Source organism: Dermochelys coriacea, chromosome 1 (assembly GCF_009764565.3).
Source record: "Dermochelys coriacea isolate rDerCor1 chromosome 1, rDerCor1.pri.v4, whole genome shotgun sequence".
Lineage (NCBI taxonomy): Eukaryota > Metazoa > Chordata > Testudines > Dermochelyidae > Dermochelys > Dermochelys coriacea.
In genome coordinates, this window is record NC_050068.2 from 257,456,724 (window position 1) to 257,483,710 (window position 26,987).

The 26,987-nt window shown below is 42.6% G+C and overlaps 2 protein-coding genes across 15 annotated transcripts in view; both read right to left on the minus strand.

The window, feature by feature from the left end:
* RBFOX2 (RNA binding fox-1 homolog 2) overlaps positions 1-26,987 on the minus strand; it is a 257,417-nt gene that overhangs the window by 202,014 nt on the left and 28,416 nt on the right. For 12 of the 14 annotated variants that reach the window (XR_006283083.1, XM_043520127.1, XM_038406425.2 and 9 more), the window contains exon 2: positions 7,352-7,402. The exons of 1 other annotated variant lie outside the window; for it this stretch is intronic. Coding sequence is in view for 12 of the 13 variants with exons in the window: in XM_043520127.1 (XP_043376062.1) it covers positions 7,352-7,402 (51 nt within the window). In the remaining variant the exon portion in view is untranslated. Of the gene's footprint in view, positions 1-7,351; positions 7,403-11,292; positions 11,315-26,987 lie in introns of those variants that run through there. One more of the 14 variants, XM_043520105.1, reaches the window with a different exon arrangement.
* LOC119857461 (D(4) dopamine receptor-like) lies at positions 23,382-24,413 on the minus strand. The gene is given in 3 exon segments (XM_038406437.2): positions 23,382-23,664; positions 23,666-23,856; positions 23,858-24,413. Coding segments are annotated over 3 exon segments (816 nt in total). The 5' UTR covers positions 24,326-24,413; the 3' UTR covers positions 23,382-23,507.

Sequence of the window (26,987 nt, forward strand, 5' to 3'; positions counted from 1 at the left end):
ACTGGAGGGAACACTCCTGCATTGGCAGGGAAATGGGCTGGATGGTCCAACGGCTGGAGTAAGGGTTTGGATTTATATGGGTCCTCCTAGTATCCCCAGAGGGGTCTCCTCTGCACAGTTCTGGGTCTGAAAGTAGATGGCACTGGAGGCAAAGAGGTAGGCCCAGGTGGGTCCCATCTTTCCTCTTCCCCTTCTGCCCTCACCCAGGCAGCTGCACCTGCTTAAAGTGCCTCAGCATGTGCTATACCAGCTTCAGCCTCTGCCTGGCTCTTCCTTATAAATTCTTTCCTTAAGGAATATTTGACTCTTACTCTTCTTCCAAAACGTCATAATTTATGTTTCAGAGTAGCAGCCGTGTTAGTCTGTATTCGCAAAAAGAAAAGAAGGACTTGTGGCACCTTAGAGACTAACAAATTTATTTGAGCACAAGCTTTCGTGAGCTACAGCTCACTTCATTGGATGCATTTATGTTACTTTTAACACCTTCCAATCTGTCACTATCTTACTGATACTGAGGTGCACAGACCTGGACATATTAAGCCACATTTGTGTATGAGAGATGTCTCAAGAAGGTCTTTTCCCTTCCTACTCTGTTAAAAATCTTTATGTATGCACTCTTAAGTTACACTCGTTTGTTGTTGCGACCATGCTACATTTTAATCTCATGTCTACCACATTGGTCAATATCGCTCCTCAATATCTTTCACCATGACTGCTTCCCAGATTTCTCCCTTCCTTTAAATTTCTGTTTCAGATTATTTTTGCCTAGACATTTATCTTGCCGTTTTCTAAATGGAATCTCTATTTTCTGCAAGAAGTTGCACGTTAGGTCAACAACAGACCATGTTACCAGGCCTGTCTAGCACAGAGTACGAACATTTTAGTCCTTGCTGACAAAAAGCTGGAAAAGTAGTGAAGTAGAAGGTTTAATAACTCTAACCTCAACACATCTGATCTTATGTGCAGGGGAGGATTTTATTGCAGAATAACTACATGCACACATGGAGTCAGTCAGGAATAGCTATCCCAGAATAACTCCGTGTAGACAAGCCCTAAGAATGTTAGCTCTTTGCTCTGTGTTTGTACAGAGCCTAATACAATAGGGTCCTAGACTATGACTGGGGCTCCTAGGCACTACCATAATAGACAAGACAGATAAGGCTGAACTATTCCCCCACTCCCTTTGAATCTCAGATATTTTCCTGCCCCAGTATTGTCTTTAAAAAGGCTAACACCCCATGTGGAATCCCAACTCAGATTGCTACACTTCCCCCCTTCCCAAAAGGGAACAGGACAACAGACCCACACCAAACCAGTCAGAGGGCAACGGGGAGACCATGCTAGCTGCCCCCTTTCCCAAATGAAGAAGGCATGAAGATGCTGTACACAGCAGAGACTCCCCCACTCCCCCGACAGGTAAAGTATCCATGAGGAGATTACACCAGGAAGCTTGGCTGCTCTGCAGTGCACTTCCCCTGGAAGAGGCAGCAAACTCACTAGATTTCCTCACTAAGAGCCTTCTTGCCAAATTCCACACATCACAAGGGAATGGGAGGAGGCAGAAGTGCTGTGCTGAGCCTATAAGAACCGGGCACAGATCTGACAATTTTCCAGTTGCCAGAAAGGGATCAAGCAGCACAAAAGATTGCCTGTTTTCAAAGCTTCTGCCAGTGATGCATGGCTCATCCAAACCAGTTCACAACCATGAGTAGGAGCGAACACACATTTTTTTGGTAAGTTGCTCAGGAAACTGAATATACATTTTAAAACAATAAGTGAATAAGAATGCAAGAGGTCAGTGGCTCAGTTGGAAATGGATTAGATCAGTGGTTCCAAAAAATGGGGTCCCTGGACCCCTGCCATGGATTATGCAGGGTCTGTCCCTTGAAACAACGCTGAAACGTGTCGAAACACCATTCAAGCACTTTTGCTGCCTGGAGGGCACCATTTTGTTCTCAAAATAACGTCCTCTGCACAGCATGACCTTGCACATTCCAAGCACGAGGGGTCAAGCTGGCAATGGTGCTCCCACTCTGACGGTGGCTTTCCAGTAATACCAGAAATGAGATACCAAAGAGAAAAAAGGATGAAAAATGTTTGGGAACCCATGGGTTAGATAAATTTTACCTCGAGGCTGAAGCCAGATCAAAGGGGCAGTGACTGAAAGTTGTTATTAGCAGTTACCATATGCAGCCATACTACCTTGGACTATATTCTCATCGGTACTCATAAGAAGAGTAAAGTCAGGCCTAGGAAGTGCTTAGATGGGAAACCAGCAAGGGAAATTGTTCTACTGCATGAAGTAGCAGTTGTGATGTGATAGATGGCACTTTCCCCTCCAAATTAGTATGATGTTAGAACTCTATTCCTGGAGGTGTAATTTTTTAAATGAGGCTTTGAACTAACAGTCTAAACTCTAGCTCTTTATGGTAGCTGAAGATCACTTTTGTGGCCCAGTTCCAATTTGTGCAATTACATTCTGCCTACAGAATACGGCACATAGCTATGCTACTCAGCAGTCTGGAACAAAATGAGGAAGAGTACCATATTCAATTGACACTGGGGAAAGGGCATACTTCACCCCAGAAGTGGCTGAAGCAAATTCCAGATATTGTTTATAAAACACTTTGGCATGAAAAGCATTAGAAAAATACAAAACAGGGAAACTGACTAGCAGAGTCATAACAGAATAACTATTTGAAGTAACTGGAGTAATTATTCTGGAATAAAGTCACATTTATTCCAGAATAGTGTGTCCACATGGGGGAGTTATTCCACTATAGTAATGAAGGTCAATTTCCTTGTGTAGACATGCCTATAGAATTTAAGAGACTTTTGGCAGGACACATGAAATGAGCTCTGGAAGTCTCAGTTCAGTGCCTAAGGGGCAAGTATTCATATCACAGAAACCACCAAAATTGGTCCCTTTGTTGGCAGACTCAGCAGAGGGGCAAGGGCTGAACAGCACAGAGAGCTACAGTTCTCAAACTGGGGTCCACGAGCAGGGCCGGATTAAGGCAGGGGCTTTAGGAGTTGCAGCCCAGGGCCCCAGCTCAGGGGGGCCCCTGCAAAAATAAATCACAGGCAATGATTTCTGGGCCACTAAAAGGGGTGCTCAGGCAGGCTGCCTGCATGCCGCGGCCCCATGCCGCTCCCGGAAGTGGCTGGCTGATGGCATGTCTCTGTGGCTCCTGGTGTGGGGAGAGGCAGCCCTGTGCACTGATCCCACCCCCAGCACTGTCCCCACAGTTCTCATTGGCCAGTTCCTGGCCAATGGGAGCTACGGGGGCAGTGCTTGCAGGCACAGGCAGCGCACAGATACATGCTGTCCCACTCCAGCCGGGGGCCGCAGAGATGTGCCCGTAGCCAGCCACTTCTGGAAGCGGCATGTGGCCATGGCATGCAGGCAGCCTGCCTGAGCCCTGCTGCACCGCTGGCCGGGAGTTGCCTGTGGTAAGTGCCTACCAGCCAGAGCCTGCACCTCGCACCCCCTCTTGCACCCCAACCACCTGCCCCAGATCAGAATCCCCTTCCTGCACCAAACTCCCTACCAGACCCCACACCCCCTCCTGAACCCTAATCCCCTGGCCTTGAACAGTTACCTGAAAGGGAGGAAGAAGGAAAGATGACAAAACTAAAACAGTCAAGAATGTATGGATAAGGTTTATCCACTAGATGGTGTAAGGACAACACACTGAAAGGTTTACAGATGTCAATTAATGGCACTTACAGTTCAAAGGAGTGAAAAAGGCATACAGGAAGAAATGGAAGAAAGTTATCCCTGAGCACTTTTATCCAGAAAGTAAAATGCAGTTTTGTCATTTCTGATAAAAAATGAGTTGGTAAGAAATCAGCACAGTTCTTAAAGAGAAATAAATGTGACGTCTCAGAAAAGAGTTAGCTATGCAGCTTTTAAACCTAAGGCCCGGATACATAAAGGTATTTAGGCACCTAACTCCAAGACTTATGCTCCATTACGATCTACAAAACTCCTGCCTGGCTGTTGCTGAACCCTGTATCACGAAAGCTTATGCCCAAATAAATCTGTTAGTCTTTAAGGTGTCACCAGACTCCTAGTTGTTTTTGTGAACCCTGTAGGCACATAAACTCTTTTGCACCTAAATTTTTGAAGTAAAAGTTCAGCATTGCAATACCTAAATCCCTCTATGGCTCTGATCCTAAATCACCAATTCAAATCCAGCTCCCAGTTGGAGTGCGGGGAGAAATCTCATTCAACAGACCAAATTGCTGCTTCTGCATCTCAATTACTTTAGCATGGAGCCTGAATTACTAAACATAACTTCCCTCGCCCTGCAATGCAAAGAACCAGGAGATGGGTTGCACACCGCCATCTCTACAACACCAGACCCAGCCTGTGGCTACCGAGGACTTTGCTCTCTACTGCTATCAGATTAGCTAAAAGCTTGAAATCTCATTAGTGAAAGCCAGGTCTGAATTTCATCTGCCTCAGAGCCAAAAGTGAGACTAGGAAAAAACCCTAACAGATCAAGAAATAACGAGGAGCAACTATGGAAGGAAAATCATTTTACAGAGAGATTTACTAAAGTGAAAACGTGACGATTAAAAAGTGAAGTTACCTGGCCTGCCAGGAAACCTCCATGAAGTAACTTGCCATCTGAAATGCCTATACACACTGGCTAATATGTTGACACCTGTGCCCACCTTCATGGAGAGGCCATGACCGGGCTGTGTAGAGTTGCCGGCACACACACTGGCTGATCCATTGGCTCCCATGCCCACCTGCAGTGTCCTCATGATCTATCAGGGTACAGCTGCCATAGCAGGCCCTATGATTAACTGATGCTGTTTATGCACAGGCTGAAATTGTGAACAGTGTCCATGGCCTCACAGGGTATATGGTAATTTGCACCTGGTTCACATTTTTTGTTTGTCCCAATGGATCCTTTGAATAATTCTGTCCCGCATGGGGATTTGCACATGCCTCATGAGGGCCAAGGATTAGTTTCACAGTTGCCAAGCTCATGGTATAGTCTCACCAACCTCTCTCCCAAGCTGCTGCCAGACTTACTCTGGGCCCAAGCTACGATGAACACTACCTCCTTTGGGTGACAGTTCTTGAGGAAGTTCTTTGATTTGAGTCTGATTATTTATTCAATAACTCATTTTAATTTGTTGCATGATTGCTTTTCTGTTCTTGTTTGGTTGGTGTGTCACTCACCTTAAAAGAAAAAACCCAGCCACCATGAAACCTACTACATTTTGCTATTACCCTTGTCTTCTCCCTTTCCCCCCTCCCTTGTGTTCAATACCCACCGTCACACCTTGACCTTATTTAGATTGTAAGCATGTTGGAGCAGAGGCATTTGTTCTACATTTGTACAGTGCCTAGCACACTGGATCTCCATCTTGACTGGGGCATCTGGGAGCTACTGTTTTATAAATATAAAAAAATGCAGTTAAGAGATGGATTTGATTGCTAGGGCACCAATCAGGAAAGTGCATACAATAGGGCATGTGCATGCCTAGATTGGCTGCTGAACAGCAATTGATTTTTGTCCTTTGTTTTTCAGGCAAATCCTCATGAGGTTTAAACATGTTCAGATTACAAAAGCTGTAGTTCAGTGTTTTATTCTGTGCGTCTTCCATTGCTGTCCCAGGGTGCAGAGTTTGGGTGCAGAGTGAGAGAGAACATTCAAGATTGTTCATATAGTGTCTCAGGTGCTGTCAGGATGGCCCTGAATGGCAGGAGTTGGAAGACAGGACAGAGCATAGCTGAGAGCGGATGAGTACCAATGCAAGTGTTCTCAGATCCACATGCAGCCAAAAGAAGAGTTGCACGATAGATGACAGAGCCAGTATTCTGAACGGTCAAATCTACTACTGAATGGTGGGGCCAGGAGCATTGCAACACTGCACTGGCAGAACAAACTCAACCACTGTAGCTATAACACTTATATTTTCTGTTTATGTCTCTACAACAATGTAGAGAAACCCTGTGTAGGATTCAATGGTGGCAAGGCTTGTAATTGTACTTTCTCTCAGCAAGGGTTTTGAGAGTTAAAATAAGGCATATAGATGGCTGCAATGCCAAAATACTGTAGCATAGACAAGGCTTTTCTTTTTGCAATATAGCTGGGAATCCCTTGACTGGTCCACATGTTTTTTCCAGCACTTTGTGCAGTAGGAGATCACAGACTACGCTACACCACAGGCTCTGGTGTGCCACTCTATATGCACTTGCTCTGGTCACTCAACCCAATCCCCACATTCCCATGGAACCACTATAGGATAATATTCCAAATTCCCCGGGAATGCACAGATACAAACAGTTCAGCAGCATGGCAAGCATGGATACAAACTCAGCTAACACATGAATGTGGTGTCCCTACAACAGGGTTAGGGAGGTTTTCTGTTTGTTTGGGGGGGGGAGGAGGAGGAAGAGGTTTAGTGCAACACAACTGTGTTGAAACAAAATCAGAGCATGTGACACACTGAATACAAACATAGCTGTACTTCTACTGTGCGTGTGCCCATACTCCTTGCTTAGGTCCTTCAAAAATCTCCATAAAATTCAATTCCAGAGTTAGAATAAAGGTTTCAGACAAGCTTCAGGACTTCTTCCTGGACAGTGTTGACTTGTAAGCTGCAAGGGACAAAGGGTGACAAATATCCTCACAATGGAAAGGTAAAAAGACAATTTATGATGGCCCTCTCCTCCCCTGCACTACACAGAAGCTGGCGTTTCTCACCTTCTGTGAAGTGGAAAGGGGATGTTGAAATGGCTGCAATGGACCAAATAATACCATTTTTACTACTATAAAATTAAAACATCCTCAACTGATGGTGGGGCATGGACCCTGCAGGACTCAAAAAGCACCAAGGCAAATTCATAAGAGCTAGAAGCAACCCATCCTGGGCCACGCTGTTCTCTGCTCCAGCAGCACTACAAGGGAAGAAACTTCTCAGACAAAAACTGTGTTTCATCTCTCCTCAGCTTCTAGAGTTACAGCAATAAGAACAAAATAGAACGAAGAGTTCATGGACTGAACATCTATACTGAGTAAAACTGAGGAGACAGAGTAGGTATTTGGGATTTAGATCTGAAGTCCGGTTTTAAGAATCGCCAAGGGTCAGGAAATTCTGTAATGAGAACCAGAGGGATCACATTTAACCCCTCATCATGCATGCAGCCACATTCCGTATGTGGCATGGCCAAAAAATGTGTTTAATTTACTGTATACCTCCATAAGCGTTCAACCAGTGAAATAAAACAGTCCCCATTCCAAAACAAATAGTGTTAGGAAGCCATCTGCCAGAACATCCACAAGCAGACACACACACACACACTTTATGGTATTCGGACTCTTACTTGATTATCCCTCGCAGGGTATCCATGATAACCTGAGGTCAGAGGCTCATTCTACAAGAGAACAGAAAAGGTGAATGTAATGACTGTAAGGAATAGAAACAAGGTGTTATAAGTCTCCCCAAGTCCAGGTGGACACAAGAAGCTGCAATGATTTGGGGAAAGAGGATGGTAACATTAAAATTTCCTATTGATGTCCTATTTTCTGTGTGAGTCAACGCATCTAAATACAGACTTAGTTTGAAACTACATATTCCAGAGTGCATGGAAGAAGAAAATACAGGCATGAAATAAACTATTCCTACTTCATCTCCTGTGAGATGCGTCTATAGTTTTTGCTATTTTTCACAGGACTTTTTTTTTTTTTTTTTTAAACGTCTCTTTTTCCATTGTGGAGATAGAACAATTACAGTGTAAACGTCTATGTGCTGCTGCCCAGTTAACCCAGTCTTGGAGAAAACTCTCTCCATCTAAACAATGGCTGCAAAGGTGTGAACTCCTTCCTGAAAACCGTACTACACTGTGACATGTGAACATAATGTTAGTTACAGTTTAAATTATAACCTTACTAAACTTGGGCGAAATATCACACACACACACACACACACACACACACACACACTCCCAAAAAGAACCAATGTTTTAGCTTCTCTTCTCCCACCTCCAAATTGCTCATCCTACTTCCTACATCAGCAATTCTGTCACACTGCCTTGCCTGGAAGGATATGCGAGTTTTCTACATCCTATTCATCCTTGGAATTTCTTATAATTTCCCAGCCTCTCCCCTATTCTAGCAACTACAGCAGAGATGAGGTGAACATATCAATGCTTTATTTTTATTCTTCCTGGAGATAGGAAGAGAATCTCTCCCACACTTGCAAATTCAAATTGGGGGAGAAGTTAGGCAGTTTCACCTTACACACACCTCTCTTCTTTGACAAGGTTAGGGTAGGGAGTGAGTAAAAGTGAATAGGATTGCTTCTGTTTCATTCTGCTGCTGTTGCTCCCTCCAATGCAGACGGGGGAAGAGTTGTATGCAAAAGTTATAAAATGCTGGCCATAAACAAAGTAGCAATCCCACACTCCTGCACAGAGTTTGTTTTTAAACTGTTGCTATACACAGCAGTAGGTATTGTTTGGCAAGGGGGTGTTCTGGAGTCTTAACATGCCCTGCATGTTATCCCAGCTGTTTGTTCCTAGAGGAAAAGCTAGGCAAAGCTGACCAGACCCAATTTGTTAAAACCAAACCTATGCCAGGACTGCAGTTTCAGCCAGTAGTTGCATTGTTGGAAACAGCTGGAAGTTAGATAGAGAGACTTTGTAGACCTTGACTGATGCTGGAGTATTCACCTCAAACTGGCCTCTGTCCTACAGAGAGCATGAGGTTGAGGCTATGTTCTCACAGCTCAATGATCTCTTGGAGTCAAAAAGATTATAGTCTTTGTCCAGAGACTGAACTCCAGGACCACAGTGCTTGTAAAGACAACTGCTTCGTGGCAAAAGGTGCTCTATTACTTCCATCACACATCATGACTATCATTATTATTTTAAATAAATAATTAATTGGGCTGTTAGACAATAGAATACCATTTATTTTAAATATTTTTGGATGTTTACTACATTTTCAAATATTTTAATTACAACACAGAATACAAAGTGTACAGTGCTCACTTTATATTTATTTTTGATTACGAATATTTGCACTGTAAAAAACAAAATTGCGATTTTCAATTCGCCTCATACAAGTACTGTAGTGCAATCTCTGTATCATGAAAGTTGAACTTACAAAATGTAGAATTATGTACAAAAAAACTGCATTCAAAAATAAAACAAATGTAAAACTTTAGAGCCTACAAGTCCACTCAGTCCTACTTCTTGGTCAGCCAATCACTCAGACAAACAAGGTTGGTTACAACTTGCAGAAGATAATTCAGCCTGCTTCTTGTTTATAAATGTCATCTGAAAGTGAGAACAGGCATTCACATGGCACTGTTGTAGCTGTCGTTGCAAGATATTTACATGCCAGATGTGCTAAAGATGCTTATGTCCCTTCATGCTTCAACCACCATTCCAGAGGACATGCATCCATGCTGATGATGGGTTCTGCTTGATAATTATCCAAAGCAGTGCAGTCTGACACGTGTTCATTTTCATCATCTGAGTCAGATGTCACCAGCAGAAGGCTGATTTTCTTTTTTGGTGGTTTGGGTTCTGTGGTTTCCGCATCAGAGTGTTGCTCTTAAGACTTCTAAAAGCATGCTCCACACCTCATCCCTCTCACATTTTGGATGGCACTTCAGATTCTTAAACCTTGGGTCGAGTGCTGTAGCTATTTTTAGAAATCTCATATCAGTACCTTCTTTGCGTTTTGTCAAATCTGCTGTGAAAGTGTTCTTAAAAACAAACATGTGCTAGATCATCATTCGAGACTACTATAACATGAAATATATACAGAATTCGGGTAAAACAGAGCAGGAGACATACAATTCTCCCCCCAAGGAATACAGGTCACAAATTTAATTGATGCATTATTTTTTTTAACAAGCATCAGCAGCAATGAAGCATGTCCTCTGGAATGGTGGCCGAAGCATGAAGGGGCATACGATCATTTAGCATATCTGGCATGTAAATACCTTGCAATGCCAGCTACAAAAGCACCATGTGAATGCCCATTCTCACTTTCAGGTGACATTGTAAATAAGAATCAGGAAGCAGTATCTCCAGTCAACATTAATAAACTTGTTTGTCTTAGCGATTGGCAAAATAAGAAGTAGGACTGAATGGACTTGTAGGCTCTCAAGTTTTACACTGTTTTGGTTTTGAGTGCAGTTATGTAACAAAAAAAAATCTGCATTTGTAAGTTACACTTGCATGATAAAGAGATTGCACTTCAATATTTGTATGAGGTGAACTGAAAAATACTATTTCCTTTATCATTTTTACAGTGCATATATTTGTAATAAAAAATAATATAAAGTCAGCACTGTGCACTTTGTATTCTGTGTTGTAATTGAAATCAATATTGAAAATGTAGAAAAACAAAAATTTAATAAAATTTCAATTGGTATTCTATAGTTATAAGTGCAATTAATCGTGATTAATTTTTTTAAATCACAGTTAATTTTTTAAGTTAATCGCATGAGTTAACTGTTATTAATTGACACCCCTAATTTTACTTGAGAATTTTCTTCAATTTTTACTGATTTTTATTTTTACAGTTGCTGGAAATTAAGGAGCGGGATTGAAACAGCACTGACAGCAGGACTGCAGTGGGCTCTGGGAGGCTCTCTGCACAACTGAAGGGCCCAAGACATAGGGGTTCAAGGTGCAGGGGAGGATGCGGTCCTAGCCCAGGAAAGTAAAGAACTCCCCACCTCAGGCCAGGACTGCAAGGAGGACCACCAGCAGTACTCTGTGGCCAGGGGCTCAATAGTTCCTGCCCAGGGACAGCTCCCACACTCCCAGCTGGTGAGCAGGGCTGTGATAGCAGAGCTGCAGGGGGCTCCTTGCATGGCTGTGGGGCCAGTGGCACCTCATCCCTGCAGGTGCAAGGTATGGGGAAGGCTGGCAGTCCTGATAGGACAGAGCAGAGACCCACTGGCAGGGCTGTCAAGAGGACAACGACGAGCCATTCAGGAGCTAGGTGGCCTCCCCTCATAACTGAGGGCTTGTCCTTCTCCTGCTGGCCCTGGCCACAGCCTTCCCCACACCTTGCACCTGCAGGGGGTTGGGTGTCACCAGCCCTGTGAGCCCTCTGCAGCCCTACTATCACAGGAATGAGGGAGCAGGTCCATGAGAGCAGGCTGCAGAAGGCTCCCTGCACTGCGACAGGGCCAGTAACACTCGATCCCTGCAGGCACAATGGGGTGGGGGCTGCACTCCCGCTGTTACAGCTGGCTACTTTTTTCATCAGTTTCAATGTGTCAGCTGAAATCAACATTTACCATTTAAATTGAATCCTGCCGAGCCTACACTCGAGTCAACATGTGATGTAGTTGTGAAAACAGCAAATACCAATCTGGGGTGTATGTAATACATGGGAGGTAAATGTCCCACTCTACTGGGCACTGGTGAGGCCTCAGCTGGAGTACCGTGTACAATTCTGGGTGCCAGACTTTAGGAAAGATGTGGACAAATTGGAGAGAGTCCAGAGGAGAGCAACAAAAAATGATAAAAGATTTAGAAAACCTGACCCATGAAGAAAGATTATAAAAGCTGGGCATGTTTAGTCTTGAGAAAGAAGACAGAGGCACCTGATAACAGTCTTCAAATATGTTAAGGACGGTTATAGAAAGAAGACAACGATGAATTGTTCTCCATGCCCACAGCAGGTTGGACAAGAAATTATTGGTTTAATTGCTGCCAGGGATATTTAGGTGAGATATTAGGAAAAATTTTCTAACTAAAAGGATAGTTAAGTACTGGAATTGGTTACCAAGGCAGGTTGTAGAATCTCCATCACTGAAGGAATACAAGAACAGATAAGACAAACACCTACGAGAGATGGTCTCAGTTTATTTGGCCTTGCCTCAGCATGAGGGAGGTGGACTAGGTTAGTGTTTCTAACCTTTGATACCAGGGACTGACTTGCTGCTTTCCTAAACTGTGTCAGGGAGATCTCTGGGACGAGCACCAGCCAACAGACTGGTCCTTGAGGAACACTGGACTAGATGACCTCTCAAAGTTCCTTCCAGCTCTACAATTCTAGTATGCTACGATTAATAATGGAATAATAGACTCTTCAAACTCCTCATATCATTAAATATTAGTAAAAACTCATGAATAGACTGCTTTTGAAGAAAGTAGGTGCAACTAAACAAAATGATCAAGGATTGCTGTATTTAATTGTTATGGTTATAGGCAGAGTCATATCAATAGCTGAGGACATTAAAAATATCACCATGACACTTGTGGAAGCCAGAGTGAAGATATTTACTGCTGTCAAGGCAAGAGACATGAATGAGATTTTAGCAGCAATAGCAATGTTGCAGATGTGTTGCATTTTTATAGCTCTTCATCTTCAAAAGGGAGTTAGAAATATTAACTACATTCTCAAAGCACCCTGGAAAGTAGAAAGATTGACAGATAGAAGATGTAGGGAAGGAAGGAAAGGGCAGGATCATAGACAACTCCAGTGTGATAGGCAGTGGAGGCAAATAGGATGCACAAATCAAGGAAAGAGGGGGACAAAGTTATCTGGAGGATGCACTTGTTCACATCAGACATTAATTAGAGGAATTACTTGGACAAGAGGCAGAAAGGGTAAACAGAGACCACTTGTTATAGAAAATGAGAGCTAGGTATGCACTATACAATGACCAAAATAAAAAAGTGTTGAGAGAAAGTAACCCAAAGTGAACATAGGTTGGTTTGGCAGGGACATGGAAGAGAGCCAAAATTAAGCTTTGTGGGACTTGTAAGTGAAAGGATTTTGATGCAGAAAAGTCATCTCCAGAAACAGAGTGGTTGGACAGTAGGAGCTACATCAAGAGAGAAGGAAGTCAGTCAGAGATGGCTTGACAGTTATGCGGCTGGTACAGGATTCAAGCCTCCACTGAGGTCAAGGAAAATGAGGAAGAAGGAAACCCATGCAACAAAAAGGTTAACTATATGGTGAGAAGTTTCCATACTATGACCGAAGTGGGGAACCCACACAGACTGAACAAAGTCAAGGATATTGTTGTACAATAAGTGACTGAAGAAATGAGAAGAAGCTATTTTCTTAAGCAATCTGCTGAAAAAGGAGGTTAGAGAGTGGGCAGCAGCTAGAGCATCAAGGTCACAGAAGGGTCAAAGGCAACATTTCTGTATGAAATCAGAAAGGTATCATGTGGCACTGTACTGTTTGCAAATTCCCTGCTGTGCACGCTGTAGCTCTAATTGAACTTAACTCTCCAGGGGAGTGGGGAAGTGCCTGGGGAAAGCTGGCTCCTGCCAATAGTTGCTGGTGCTGCCAATTTTACAGGTCACTAATTGTGAATCTAGGAAGGGCCTTGCTGCATGATTATTATGTACAGAGTTTGCTATTGTTGAAGACGATAAGGAGCAGGGAGTGAAAAGGTTAGAATGGGTTAAACGACTATGATTGGAACAGAACAATCCAGTTAAACCAAGTGGAGAGAAAATCCCAATAGCAGATCCAAAGGAGAAGAGGAAGCAAAGACTAAATACAGAGCAAAATATACCGTACTGCCTACACCCAACAAAACTCATTCCAAAAAAGACTGTGGAGAAAGAGAGGTTTAATTAAAAAAAACCTCACACACCCCCCTCCTCAGGGAGGAAGAAGAAAGCATCTGCCTTCCAGTAAGAGCAACACAGACTAGTGAGACAGGACAACCCCAGCTTATCCCAGTTCCCTCACGACTCCCCTTCTACCAACACCAAATTAGTTTTCTCTCCCCATTTCCAGAGAGATTTAGTTAGGATGTGCTAGCCAGTGAAATCAAATCAAAACTGCCATGGGGCATTTCATCATTTTGTTTACTGCTGAAAGGCACTTCCCAGGTGCTCGAGACCTGCTTTAAAGTGGGGAGGACAAGGTGAAGAGAGGGGAGCACATGGGCATTAGATTTCTGATTGTCACAGGCATCTCACTGTTTTTGAAAAAAGAAAAGGAGGACTTGTGGCACCTTAGAGACTAACAAATTTATCTGAGCATAAGCTTTTGTGAGCTACAGCTTAATCTCTCACTCATGACTCACTCACTCCCATAGTGTTTGCAACTACAGCACAGAAACAATAGTTACAATACATATGCCAGCCCATTGGATCTGTGACTTAGCCCCACAACTGCTCCCATGAAGTCCATGCTAGACCTTTACACCCTGCTTACATCAGAGGGTTTTGTTGTTTTTTGGTCTTGTTTATATTTCCCAGTCTTGCTAGAACAAGTTCACTTCCACCAACATTAGCAAACTAAGAGCTCTGGTGCAGACAGCTCACAAACTCCCAATGCCATTTCCAGCAACACGTCATCTAACCCAATTGGGAGCAAGTCTAATTGAGATGGTGCTGAAAATGATGTTGGCAGTCAGACCACCCACTGTGGAACTGAATCTTATAACACTGATGAAGATGAACCTGAGTTAGCAATGATGGAAATTTTAGAGAGAGGTCTCTAGACAAGACAAGATTTAAACATAACTGAGGGGACAAACTCTAATGAAGTCAATTTACTCATACATTTGATACAGTAAACAACGTCCAGGTGTGGGAGCCACATGGAAGAAGGACTCAGCTCAGGGCAAGCTGTCCCCCGCTTTCCGCTCTCTTCACACACATACAATCAGCATCCAAGATAGGAAATACCATAGTCCTCACACATGCTGAAAGGTCCAAAGGTTCCCTTAATTTTTCTCTATAAAACAGAGAAATTGGAGATTGAAAAGATCTTAGTTTTCTTTTGTCTGCCACTATGGTCAATACAGGATAGTTCCCTGGCAATTTAGTTGTAAAAGGAAGCAAGTGATGGGGTGGCCAACCATTTCCCTTTTGACTGTTCAATGGTCTAACAGACTTCAGTAGCAACTGTTTCTTGACCTTCAGCCTAAGTTTTTCCCTGCAGCTTGGGGACTGCAAACACATCATGGGAACTTAACTCGGTAAGAATCCCAATACCATCCTCCTTACCAGAAGCTGGCAGATGCACTGTCCTTTTACCTCACTGTTGCACCTCTCCCATTGTTTCAACCTCCAATCTTTCATATCAGCAGCTCTGTCTTCAGTAGGAAAAAAGGTAAAACTGCCCCGAAGATAGAGATGTAATATGCTGGGTGAGGAAAAGGTGTTTTCTTACCATGTTAGCTAACTGAAGTAAAACACTAAGACAAAACAGTTTTAGTTTTACCACCAATTAGCAGGTCGAACACATTTGGAAACTATAAACTGCCTTGTCTTCCCTAGAATTTTATTTCGTGTTAGTTACCATGTATTAGCCAACATGATAAGAAAGCCCATTTTTTCCTAGTGTGGATGCACCCAATACATTAGGTCTGTCTTCACTGCTGTTTGCAACACCTCCTGATCTAAAATCGCCTGTGCATACAACTAATGTAAAAGTAGTGTCTAAGGCTTAACTACCAGATTACTCGTGAAAAACTGAATTAAACTGGTTTTGAAACCGATCTCTATGGCACCTCAACTGGATACTTACCCCAATTTGATGTATGGCTCTTTATTTCCTCCTGCTATTAAGCTCCAATAACATCACGTAAAGAGTAGTAAAGCTTCCATCTGGCTGTCTTCTCTCTTCCAGTTTCATTTGGTTCTGGGCTTTGGCCCGTCAACAATCCTACAAACATCATTTGTTTAATAGAAGACTTTCCATTTATTTTCTGCCTCATTAGTGCACTAGCATGAACATCTCTACATACAGAGTTGTAGGCTATTGGGAATTATACCACTTCCTCCCAATCCCATCATTATTTTTACAGGCCGTATTTTGGATGTAAAAAGGTAATTTTGGTCAGAGGTATCACACTTAGATATTAACTATACTGGGCACGACTGTCCTCTATTGCCCACAATATATACATATGGGCAGGAGTATATAAGTTTTCCCATTTGGTTAAGTTAGTGGAGCTGTTTCTTTAGTTCACCAGGAAGAGATGTCCAGAAATGCAGTCAAAGACCATAAATTCTATTCCACAGAGGCATGAATACGTGATGAGTTGACAATCACATTTTCCACAAACAGATACAGTCATGGATTGTTGCATCACCATTTTTTTCTTTTTAACCAGAAGAAAATGCTTTATAAAATACAGTGTGTACACACATACACACACACACTAACTATACATTCAAAAGCACTCAGGGTATTGACCTGACAAGTATTTATAAACAAATTCAAGATGATGTTTCCAAATGAAACATCTGGGGCCTTTCTGCATGACCAACTGCACTTCCTTGATGTTCCTGAAAAAAATACACACACCCACAAACATCACAGTGGTGCCTGGGCTGGTGCATGAAATATGATGACATCACTCCCTCTTCCTTCCTGGAATTCTATACCATGCTGTTCTCCCCTTGCACACAACTATCATCTCCATGGTAACCTCACCTCCTCCTGCTTCTTTAGTGGCCTCACAGAGCAGGATACAAGGTTTCCCGTTCGCCTCAAAAAAATGATGCTTTCAACAAGAATCAGTGCTAAATTTAGACATTCGGGATATGGAGTCTTGTAATTAAGGAAACAGCTCCATATTTCCCTCCTCCCCTCAGAATTCAGAAGAAATGGGCCGTGTCTATGGAATGTAAACAACTGGGATTGCCATAAATATCAGCCCTGAACACAAAATGGAAAATTCACCTCATCCTTTCTTGAATAAGATAAATAATTGCATGGGACAAAAAAAAAAAATAAAACAAACAAAAAAAAACCACCAGGACACTGGCCACCCGAATTCTGAATCTCACCTAATCCCCAGCACGCTTCAGGGCTTACTTGAACATATGGAGGAAAGTAGTATTTTTAAAATTTCGTAAGGAACTATGTCCAGAACTTCCCCACCCAGAAATATATATTTCCTTGAGTAGTACAATGAGATTAGAGTTTTATTTAGTTCCCAGGGAGCAAGGAAATATATCTACCTACTGAGAAGCAGTGCATATAAAGTGTTGGAGACACATATACATATTGCCTGGTAAAACTACGAGAGTGAGACTGCCATGTTCCCCTCCTCCCTCAAACGCCAGCCCACACCCTGGACCCTGACTTTCAGTGCAGTCATGTATTTCCCTGTCATAAGCAAAACGCACATCTTTATAGTAATAATGCAATACTCTATAGCCCAATACAACCTGTTACTCACTACTCAGTCAAGTGGTTCTGTTCTACACTACTATTAATGGACCAGACACCAATTATAAACAAGAAAGAAATGTCCCCAAACTGGTCAGAGCCTTACAGAACAGAAAGAGTACATTAAAGCCAAAAACACACCCCAGAGAGAGATATTTTCAATATGCAGGGCAGAGTCCCAGTTCAAGCATGTTTTTACTATCCAGGGAGATAGGAAAGGCAGCAAAAGACAAGAAGTGGAAGTGAGGTAAGATTAATCAAAATAGCCTTCAACCCTAATCAGAATGTCAATAATCTGGAGCAGTTAGCCAGACAAAACATGCAAGGTAGCCAGGAGCCATTAGTAAAACAAGACATGCAAGCATCCATAGGGAGCTTTACTACTGTCAGGTAAAGCAGTACTGAAATCAGACAAAGCTAGCTGGAGTTCATTGGCCCCCAACTTTTTGGTGTGGTTTTCTGGCCCGAAAGAACGGGTGTCACATCTTCACAATTCCCTGCCCTACCTGCACATTCCTTGATGTGTTCCCTTAACTCCCACTTTGTCATGCTGATATCTACCACAAATAGATTCCAAATACAGGAAGAAAGTTTATCAAACAGAGATCATCATCTTGAAATCTAAGTTTTATAAGAATTAAAAGTGGTTTGAGGCACTTAACTTGCCCTTAGTCCCTCTGAATTTTATATGGTATTACAATCATGTTTTTCTATTTTTAAAAAGTGTTTATCTCAATATTTATCTTCAACTCCAATCCCTATTCCCTGGCCACTGGGGGAAATCTCACAAACTAAAAGGGAATTAATTGACTGTACAGCAGAAACAGTGACACGGACTACAGTGCCGTCAAATGTACTATGTAAACAAACAGAAAAAAAGACCAAAAAAGAACATCTCTAATCTTTCAATTCTACTAGTAATCTCAAGTGTTAATAGTAACAGAATGTAAAGTTTTAAACATAAGAACATGTTTTAAACTGAAAGTGTCCCTATAAAATAAACATACATGGAAAGAGAACGAGAAATATAATTTTACAGAGAGAACCATGTGAAAGCCATGCTGTCATATGGTTGTAATTCATAAAGTGTAAAAAAAACAAAAATGGATGAGAATGTAAAAACCAGATGGTAAAAGACCTCAGATTGCAGTAAGGATAGAACTGCTTGACATTCTAAACAAAGAGCTCTCAACAATCCTTGTAGTATAGCCCTGCACAGAACTATTTTTTTCATCCTGATCCCACCCACAAAAACCTTAGATCATGCAAAAGAGACTGATTCCCCCATGCTACTAAAACAAAAACGGTCAGTTATATATTTTTTTACCACTAAAAGAATAAAACAAATCTTGCTTAAACCGAGTAAAAAAAATATTTTAACTCCTGTTATAATAGACATCAAATCATTCTATCCCTCACTTAAATTTAAGTATTAATACCTTTATTTAAAAAAAAGAAAAATTTGCTTTACATTGCTGAAATTCTACTGATGACAAACTTCTGTCGTGTATATCACAGTTGTCAAAACAAATTGCACCACAATTTTGCCTTAAAAGGTGCAGATTTTTTTTTAATGATTATAAAAAGGAAGCTGTTTAAAAAACCAGGTATTTTTTAAACCGCTTACGCACTATTTTTGGAACTTTGAAACATACCATTCAAATTATTTACATGTCAGAATTATTGCTTTTTGAAAAACATTTACCAGAAAACTGCTCACGGCACTGACAGCAAGCTGATACAACAGTGACAACCTGCGCGTATGTGACATCACAGAACAGTAAAACCAATTAGTGAGATTCTCTGACCTGACTTGAGCCAGTGTACTGCACCAGATTCGGAGGAAGGAAGATAAACATGTATAGGAAAAAGAAGCTTAGAGAAAATAATTAGCAATTTCTCAAATATTTCTCAAATATTCTTGGTAAACTGATGAGATATTTAGTGTTTCCCCACAAATTACCACAATCTGTATTTTTTGCCCACTCAATCCCACCCACAACAAAAGTACATTTTACCCACTCCAGCTATTATGGCAGCGGGTCCTGTGGGACCTACGGGATCCCAGTCTCACTGCAGGGCTCTAGCTTGTAGACATTCTAGGCTTCAGAGTGACAACCCTAAAAATCTCTTTTTTTTTTTTCCTTTTAAAAAGTTTTTATTCAGTTTAAGAGGTGTTTCTTAAGCAGTCATTATTCTGCTATCACAGATCTTGTTTACAAGATTGGAAAATTTTTGCCAGAAAAGAAAACCACAACCAAAGGAACATCAGAATTTTTTTTTTTTTTTTTTGGAGGCAAGACATTGAGCAGATCATGATTCATGTGTGTCAAAGTGAAATCACCCAATATAAATGCTTCTATTACAAAAACCTTTCTTTAAAATAAATTTTATAAAAAATAAAATTCAACTAAATGGATTTAATCTCTGTTCCTTTTTCAACGTATTTTTAGAATTGTTAAAGAAACATGTACGTTTCTGCAGACTATTTCTTTCAATTTAGAAAGTGTAAGGGGTTTCAATTTATATAGTAAAAAAACACTGAAAACAGAATTGCTTTATAAGATTCGCCACAGCTCATCTTTAGCTGAAATACTTGCGTTCAATTACCATCATAAAATGTAAAGATCATTGCTCTCAAACACACGGGATAGCCATCTTACTTATGCACAATATTTAAACAGCTAATTGGCTTAGAGCCCCATGGTCAGTACAACTTGCTCAGATAGGAAAGGATGTATGACATCCATTATATATGCATCCACTTTGAAAGTATGTTTGTCTTATTAGACAGATGGTGAGTATCTTTCAGTGGAATGAACTTCCACAGCTGGAGGAGCCAAGTAGTATCAACGTATTTAAACAAAATCCGGATGGCTATATGGACTCATACATTAAAGGTGTATTAGTCAGTTTTGTGCTTGAGAAGTAGCCAATCATGTTTTCTGGAGGTCAGGAAGGAATCTTCTGCTAATTGTGCTTTTCTCTCCCCAGATCGTCTATGGAGATTTTTGCTTTAGGACATTTCGGCCTTCTGGAACAAAGTGACTAAAAAAGTTTCTATTTATTTAAAGCAACTTTAAATCTGAATTTTGTTAGAAGTTACATAGGCTAGAGATGGCAGTATTTTTCAAAGTATTTCAGACCTCAAGGGCCTGTGGCCTGCTTCTGGTCCTACATGAACTACGTTTGCATTATCAAGCCCCTGAGACTACTATGTGCAATGTGACAGCTATACACCAGCAGATACAAGGATATGCTCTAGGCACAAAACTCAGCAGCACCAAATTTTGAATTTTTGGTAGACAATGGCGTTTTAGAAGTACGTCTTTTCTTCACTTTTATTTCTACTTGTCAGGAAACATCTAAGGGGCCTACACAGACTTTAAAATCCAATGTTGAAATCACCTTTTGATACCAAGATCACATAGGGTTGATGATGAAGCATCTTGCATTTTATTTGCACTGTAATCTACTTGTCAGAGTGGGTACACCTACGCTGCAGCTAGGAGGTGTAATTCCCAGCTCAGGTAGACATACTACGCACTAGGTCTGCTCAATCTAGCGTGCAACAGTACAGCAGTGTGGCCGCAGTGGCACAACACACGTACCTAAGATGGGATTGCACTGAGGCACCTAGCCTGGGCTGCTGCCCATGACGCTGCAACCACACTGCTATTTTTAGTGCACTAGCTCGAACTGGGAATTACATCCCCAGCTGCAGTGACACTCGCTGGGTTTCAAACTCCATGTGCTTGCTCACCCACAGCAACTAGAAATTTTGGCCTGGCAAGCAAGACTAGGGAACTACTGACTCCTTCCTTGGAGAATGTGGGGAGGAAGAAGGTGGAAAGGCAGCAGAACAGATCAAGTGTCACTGCTCATTTTCTCAGAAGATTGAGGGGAGAGGAAAAGGGGAATGGGGAACAGAAGCCCTACATGCAGAGAGGTGGCCAGGAAAGCAAGGACTTCCTGCATGATCAGGAGAGTGGCAGTCCTACAAAGAAGCAGGACAGAATTAATTCATAGTGTGCTGTGTGAGAGAGATGAATTGATTTATTGGTGGGAAATGAAGATGGGACAATATAAATTAAGCAAGCAAGGTTTTGTTTTAGAGTGGGTTTTCTTTTGGGGGGAGGGGGAGAGAGAAGTAGCACAGATATTTTTCAACAAGACTAGTAGTTTGTCATAAGAATGGTCATACTGGGTCAGACCAAACGTCCATCTAGCCCAGCATCCTGTCTTCCGACCGTGGCCAATGCCAAGTGCTTCAGAGAGGGAATGAATAGAACCAGCAATCATCAAGTGATCCATCTCATCTCCCATTTCCAGCTTCTAGCAAACAGTGGCTAGGGGCACTTCAGAGCATGGTTTTGCATCCCTGCCTATCCTGGCTAATATCCATTGATGGACCTATCCTTCATGAACTTATCTAGGTGTCAGGGAATTTTCCAAGCCCAGGATATTCCGAGCTGACTGAATTAGATTGCCATAAATAACTGGGGTGTCATTTTCACCGCTTCATTTTACACACTAGCTTCTCCCCCAGAAACAGCGATCTCCTTTCCAAATACTCTATACCAGTGGTTCGCAACCAGGGGTCCAGGGCCCACAATGGGGCCACGAGCAGGTTTCATGGGATCCGCCAAGCAGGGCCAGTGTTCAACTTGCTGGGGCCCAGGTCAGAAAGCCGAAGCCCTACCGCATGAGGCTGAACCCTAGGCTTCAGCCACTTGGGGCTGAAGCCGAAGCCTGAGCAACCTAGCTTTGTGGGGGCCCCTGTGGTGTGGGGCCCCAGGCAATAACATCAGCCCTGGCTTTTATATGCAGAAAACCAGTTATTGTGGCACAGGTGGGCCGTGGAGTTTTTATAGCATGTTAGAGGGGTGGGAGGGGGCACTCAGAAAGAAAAAAAGGTTGAGAACCTCTGCTCTATACAACCTGAATTTCATCTGTTGGATACCTAACCTCCTACAGTTAACAGGTTAGATCTGAGGAGGGCTGAAAGGCCAGAATTGAAATGGTAAAGGGTTAAAAGGGGTGGGAGAAAACATGGAGCTCAGAAGGTTGGATAAAGAAAAGGGAGGCTTATGAGAGTTCCAGCAGCAAGGCTGGTTCTGATTAAGCTCGTATGATTGTGGAGCCACACAGGAAGCGCTCAGGGGGCCCTCAGTCAGCACCACCACAAACACACTGGCAATCTTTGTGTTCCAGCAGCACCATCTGGAATCAGTCAGAACCAAGCAGCTCCCAGGCTCGCCCTAAAAAAATCATTCCCTCTTTTAAAACCACTGAGCCTGGCCCTCTTCATTCCCCTCCTGGAAACCTCCTCTCCCTGTGGCTGGAGCAAACAAAAGGGCATCTATATGAGAGAATGAAACCCCTCAAGTGAGGCTCATGCAGTGCAAGGGCCCTCTCAGCTCACAGGAGTCATCACGAGATTGCAACACAAGGGGAAGGAACAAAGACAGACAAATCATTAAGGCAGAATGGGTTATTTCTCAGATCAACCATCAGTCATCTATAAGAATCACTTCTTCAAAAGTAACATTAGTAACAAAGTGTCCAGTGCACTAATCACTTTTAAAGAGATAAAGAGAGAACTTGGACGCCAATCCCAACTGTCTGTCAGTGGATACAGCAGCCCTAAAAAGGAATGAAACACCCAGAAGACCTCTCAAACTGCTACTTGCTCTTTTGAAAGCTCCGGGCCAGTGCCAAATTGGCATGCAGATATGAGAAAATCCACTTAGCTGAACATAAAGGAATATTCTGCAGTATCTGCATAAAACAGAGTCTCAGTTCAGTTCTTTATGGAATAGATGATCATATAGAACACAGACACACATGCACCCACCCATTACAATTAGCACTAAACTGGCAGTCTCAACAGCAGTACCAAGGACTGAAAGGGTCCATGGAGAGTGAACTACCCCTTCTTACCCTTCGAAAGGTTCCTCCCAATCAGGGCTGGGATATGCTGGCAGGAAGTGGTGTGGGTGCAAAGCTGCTTGTAACTGCTAATCCTTTTATATCCGCTCTGTGGATAAACAGATGGCTTCAATCTCCAGGATTGTTAATATTGCACTTTTCACTAATACTGCATTCACATGTATTAATTTGTAATATGTAGAGGAATAGGTAGTGACTGTGGCATTTTACCCAGCCAACAAGCTGTTATGCATTGATATACTCAGAGCGGTAATCCCTTCTTTTTTAAGCAAGAAATCAAACTTCAATGAGCTATACAAAAAAAAAACAAAAAACAAAAAACCACCTAACACAGTGTTATCTTTACTCTTTGCTGTGCCTTGTGCTTTAGTTCCTCCCTGACTCCAGCAGGCACCAACCTTAGCAGAAGATGTGCAAAGCTTTGCGGAAGAATTTCCTGAACTCTGTGTTGAAGATGGTGTAGATGATGGGGTTAAGAGCACTGTTGATGTAGCCCAGCCACGTGACAATGCTAATGACCTGACTGGGGATCGTGCAGGATTTGCACAGGGCTCGTTATGTGTACTACAAAGAAGGGTGTCCAGCAGAAGAGGAAAGCACCGACCACAACCGGCAGCACCTTCATAGCCTTCCTCTCACGGCCATTGATCTTGGCCTGTTTCTGTTTGTGTCCCGGGTGGGGGTACTTGAGGTGAGGGTAGGAGACAGTCTGGATGCCACTGTTCATCATGCACCTCCTGGGGAAAGAACACTGAGCGGTCATACAGACTGCGCTCCTGCAGCTTGATCTCAGCCTGCTTCCTCTCCATGATGGGAGGCGGGCAGCACAGCTTCCTGCCACCCACATACACGCTGCTCTTCAGCTTGGCCTTCCTGGCCTCCTCCCAGCACTTGAGTCCCTGGAACATGGCACAGTAGAGGACCAGCATGACCGGACAGGGGATGAAGAAGGAGCAGATGGAGGAGTAGACAATGTAGTTGTTGTCCTCCAGCTGACACAAGGTGGGGTCCCTGTCTGGGACGTTGTTGACGCCGAAGATGACCGGGGATGCCACGGCGAAAGCAAAGATCCAAGTGGTGGAGATGAGGATCAGCTGCCGCAGGTCGATCTGCTGCCGGTTGTAGTTCAGCAGGATGGAAACGGCGATGAACCAATCCACACTGATAGCACAGAGGTTGAAGATAGAGGCCGTGCACAGCATCACATCCATGGTCATCAGTGCATCACACAGACCTGCGCTCAAGGCCCACACTCCTCCCTGGAACTCCGAGTAGACGTAGAGGGGCAGGACAAGCAGGGACAGCAGCAGGTCAGCCACGCCAGGCTGACGATGAAGTAGTTGGTGGCAAGTTTGTAACAGTTTACTAGTTCCAGAACAAAGAAACACATCTTGCAATCTGCCCCATTTTCATTCAACTCCCTCCTCCAGATCAACTTTTTTCAATTAACTTTCCAGCGATGACCTTTATTGCTACATTGTTAGTTTAATGTAAGAATTTTTTTCAAAATGTAGCTAAACAAAAATAAAGCAAAAAACAAAACCTACCACCTGTTTAGATACCAAACCAACTACAAACAGAAACTAACATAACTAACATCACTACATTCTACAGAGTAATCTTTGCCTTTCCCTTATGTTCAGCCTTAGATTTGGTGCCATTTAGATTGTAAGTGGCTTGTGCCAGAGCCCACATCTTACTGTTTTTATAAAGGCACCAGACACCAATTGTGCTATGTAAAAATATTTTCAAACACACCCCCAGAATTCTTTTGGGCACACTTCTGTCTTTCCAACCTCTCTGTCCTTTACAAGACTGGCGGGTGCTAAACACAATTAGCTCCTCTGCCCTGAGATCCCTATACTGGAAGAGCACAGGAGGTCACATGTCACCACTGAATATGTCATGAATGAAAAACACCAGCCATAGATAGATTGTCCATTATAGCAGGTTATAGTCAATAACCCATTAAATCTAATAATTGCCCCTCGCTGAGACCAATTAGGTCTTTATGCAAAGGGCAGGACTGAGTCACCACAGTGCATATGACAGCTGCAGCTACTACGGAGTTAAAAGCAGGAAAAGCCACCAACAATATTTTGGCTGTCTCCCCCACTCCCATAGGAAAAACACCACCTCCCCAGAATTGTTTCAATCAAACTGCAGAACAAAGCATAAAATTCAAAGGAGGAAAACAAGACCAAAGCTTCATTCAGGGGAGACTGCACGCAAAGCAGGAAGGGAGTGCTGGGAGCAGAGAAGAATTCGAATAAAGCCTGCTACAGGGAAGAAGTGCCTCAGGGAAGCAAGACAGGCCACTATAAGGAGAGTTTGCAGGGTGCCACCAGCCTGAGACCTAGAATCTTGTCTACACTGCTTAAAAAGAAAGGGGGGGGGCACTAAACCTTAATTTGTGATAATTAATGTGATAATTACATGCATGAGCTCTCTCAAGGTTAACAAAAAAGGCACTTTAGTTTTACTGCAAGGTAAATTCTCTAAGGGCAACAGCAGGCAGGGGTATACAGTTGATGAATTTACCTCACAGTAAAACTGAAGTGCCTGGTTTTCACTGTTTTTATACCTCAGGATAGCTCATACACATTAGTTACCACAAGGTAAAAACACCAAGCTTTTTAGCAGTGTAGACAAGCCCTAAGAGAAACCATATTACAAGTGGAGAAAAGTATCCACCGGGTAACTATCCAGCCAACCAAAGCAGGACTTTTCTCATGTTTGATCTGCACTGGAGTGCTAGTCTTGCTTTTAAGGGAAGAACAGCTGCTGCTAGAAATTCCCAGGAGAAAGCCCAAGAGTTTGATTCAGAGGTGACAATGAGACTGGGGAAGGAGATAAGAGACTACCTGTGGCACAGGGGAGGTAGTGTACTCTCCTCACACCTCTAGTTCAAACCCTGTAGACTGCAATAAAAAAAAAAAAGCAAAAACTAAACCTAGTTAGAGAATTCTTCACAAAATTAATGCTGTTTGGCACAAATTCTGGTCTTTGGAACATATCAGGATGGGAAAAGCAAAGGGTAGTGATGGCCAGATAGGCATTAAGAGGATCTCCACGGTTAGCCCAGGACTGGAATGCCAAGCAGCTGCACCGACAGAACTGTGTGAAGGCTCAGAACTGAAGTAGTAAGGAGTGCCATAGGTCAGGACTGAGGTGCAACCAGCAGACAAATTTTGTACAGTTCCTGCTTGCATCACGTCAGTACTATCAATTGTTCTTTTTTACTAGCCCTAAAATTTGACTAATCTTCTCATTAATAAATGGATTTCCATACTTGGTCCAAGTTCCACTCACCTAACTTTAAACACACCAGAAAAGACAGAAGAGATTTAAAAACCCCAGACTCCAAATTCCTGCAAGTACTGTACTGCTGAAAAGCTTCAATATTATTTTGCATCTCCCTGTGGGACAAGGCAAAAAAAGAAAACTTCTAAAATCCCTGGAGATTTATTTGCATCAGGAGGTTAAATCCCCTCCCTGAACATACAGATGAAATACAAGAGAGAAGAGTTCTGAATACACTAGGCTCCTGAAATTAAAGCATCATATTTCCTCCCGGAATGTGGCAAGTTTATCTGGAGGAGACAGAAAAGGGAGCTGGCCCTCTTGATACATACACAGACATCTTAAATTAGGTATAGAGAATTTGGCAGGACAGGAGATTCCAGAACTGGAGCAGCCACAAGGCACCATGGCAAATAGCAGCTGATGGAGCCAATCTAAACTTCAGGCCACAACAAAGCATCACTGCTTTTTAAAAAAACAGTTTTGTAAACATAGCCAAGATTTTTATTCAAAGCCCTAGACTGTTGCAATCATATACATTCAGCTTCTTGCTCTTCCTTCTGCATGGCTGGTAAA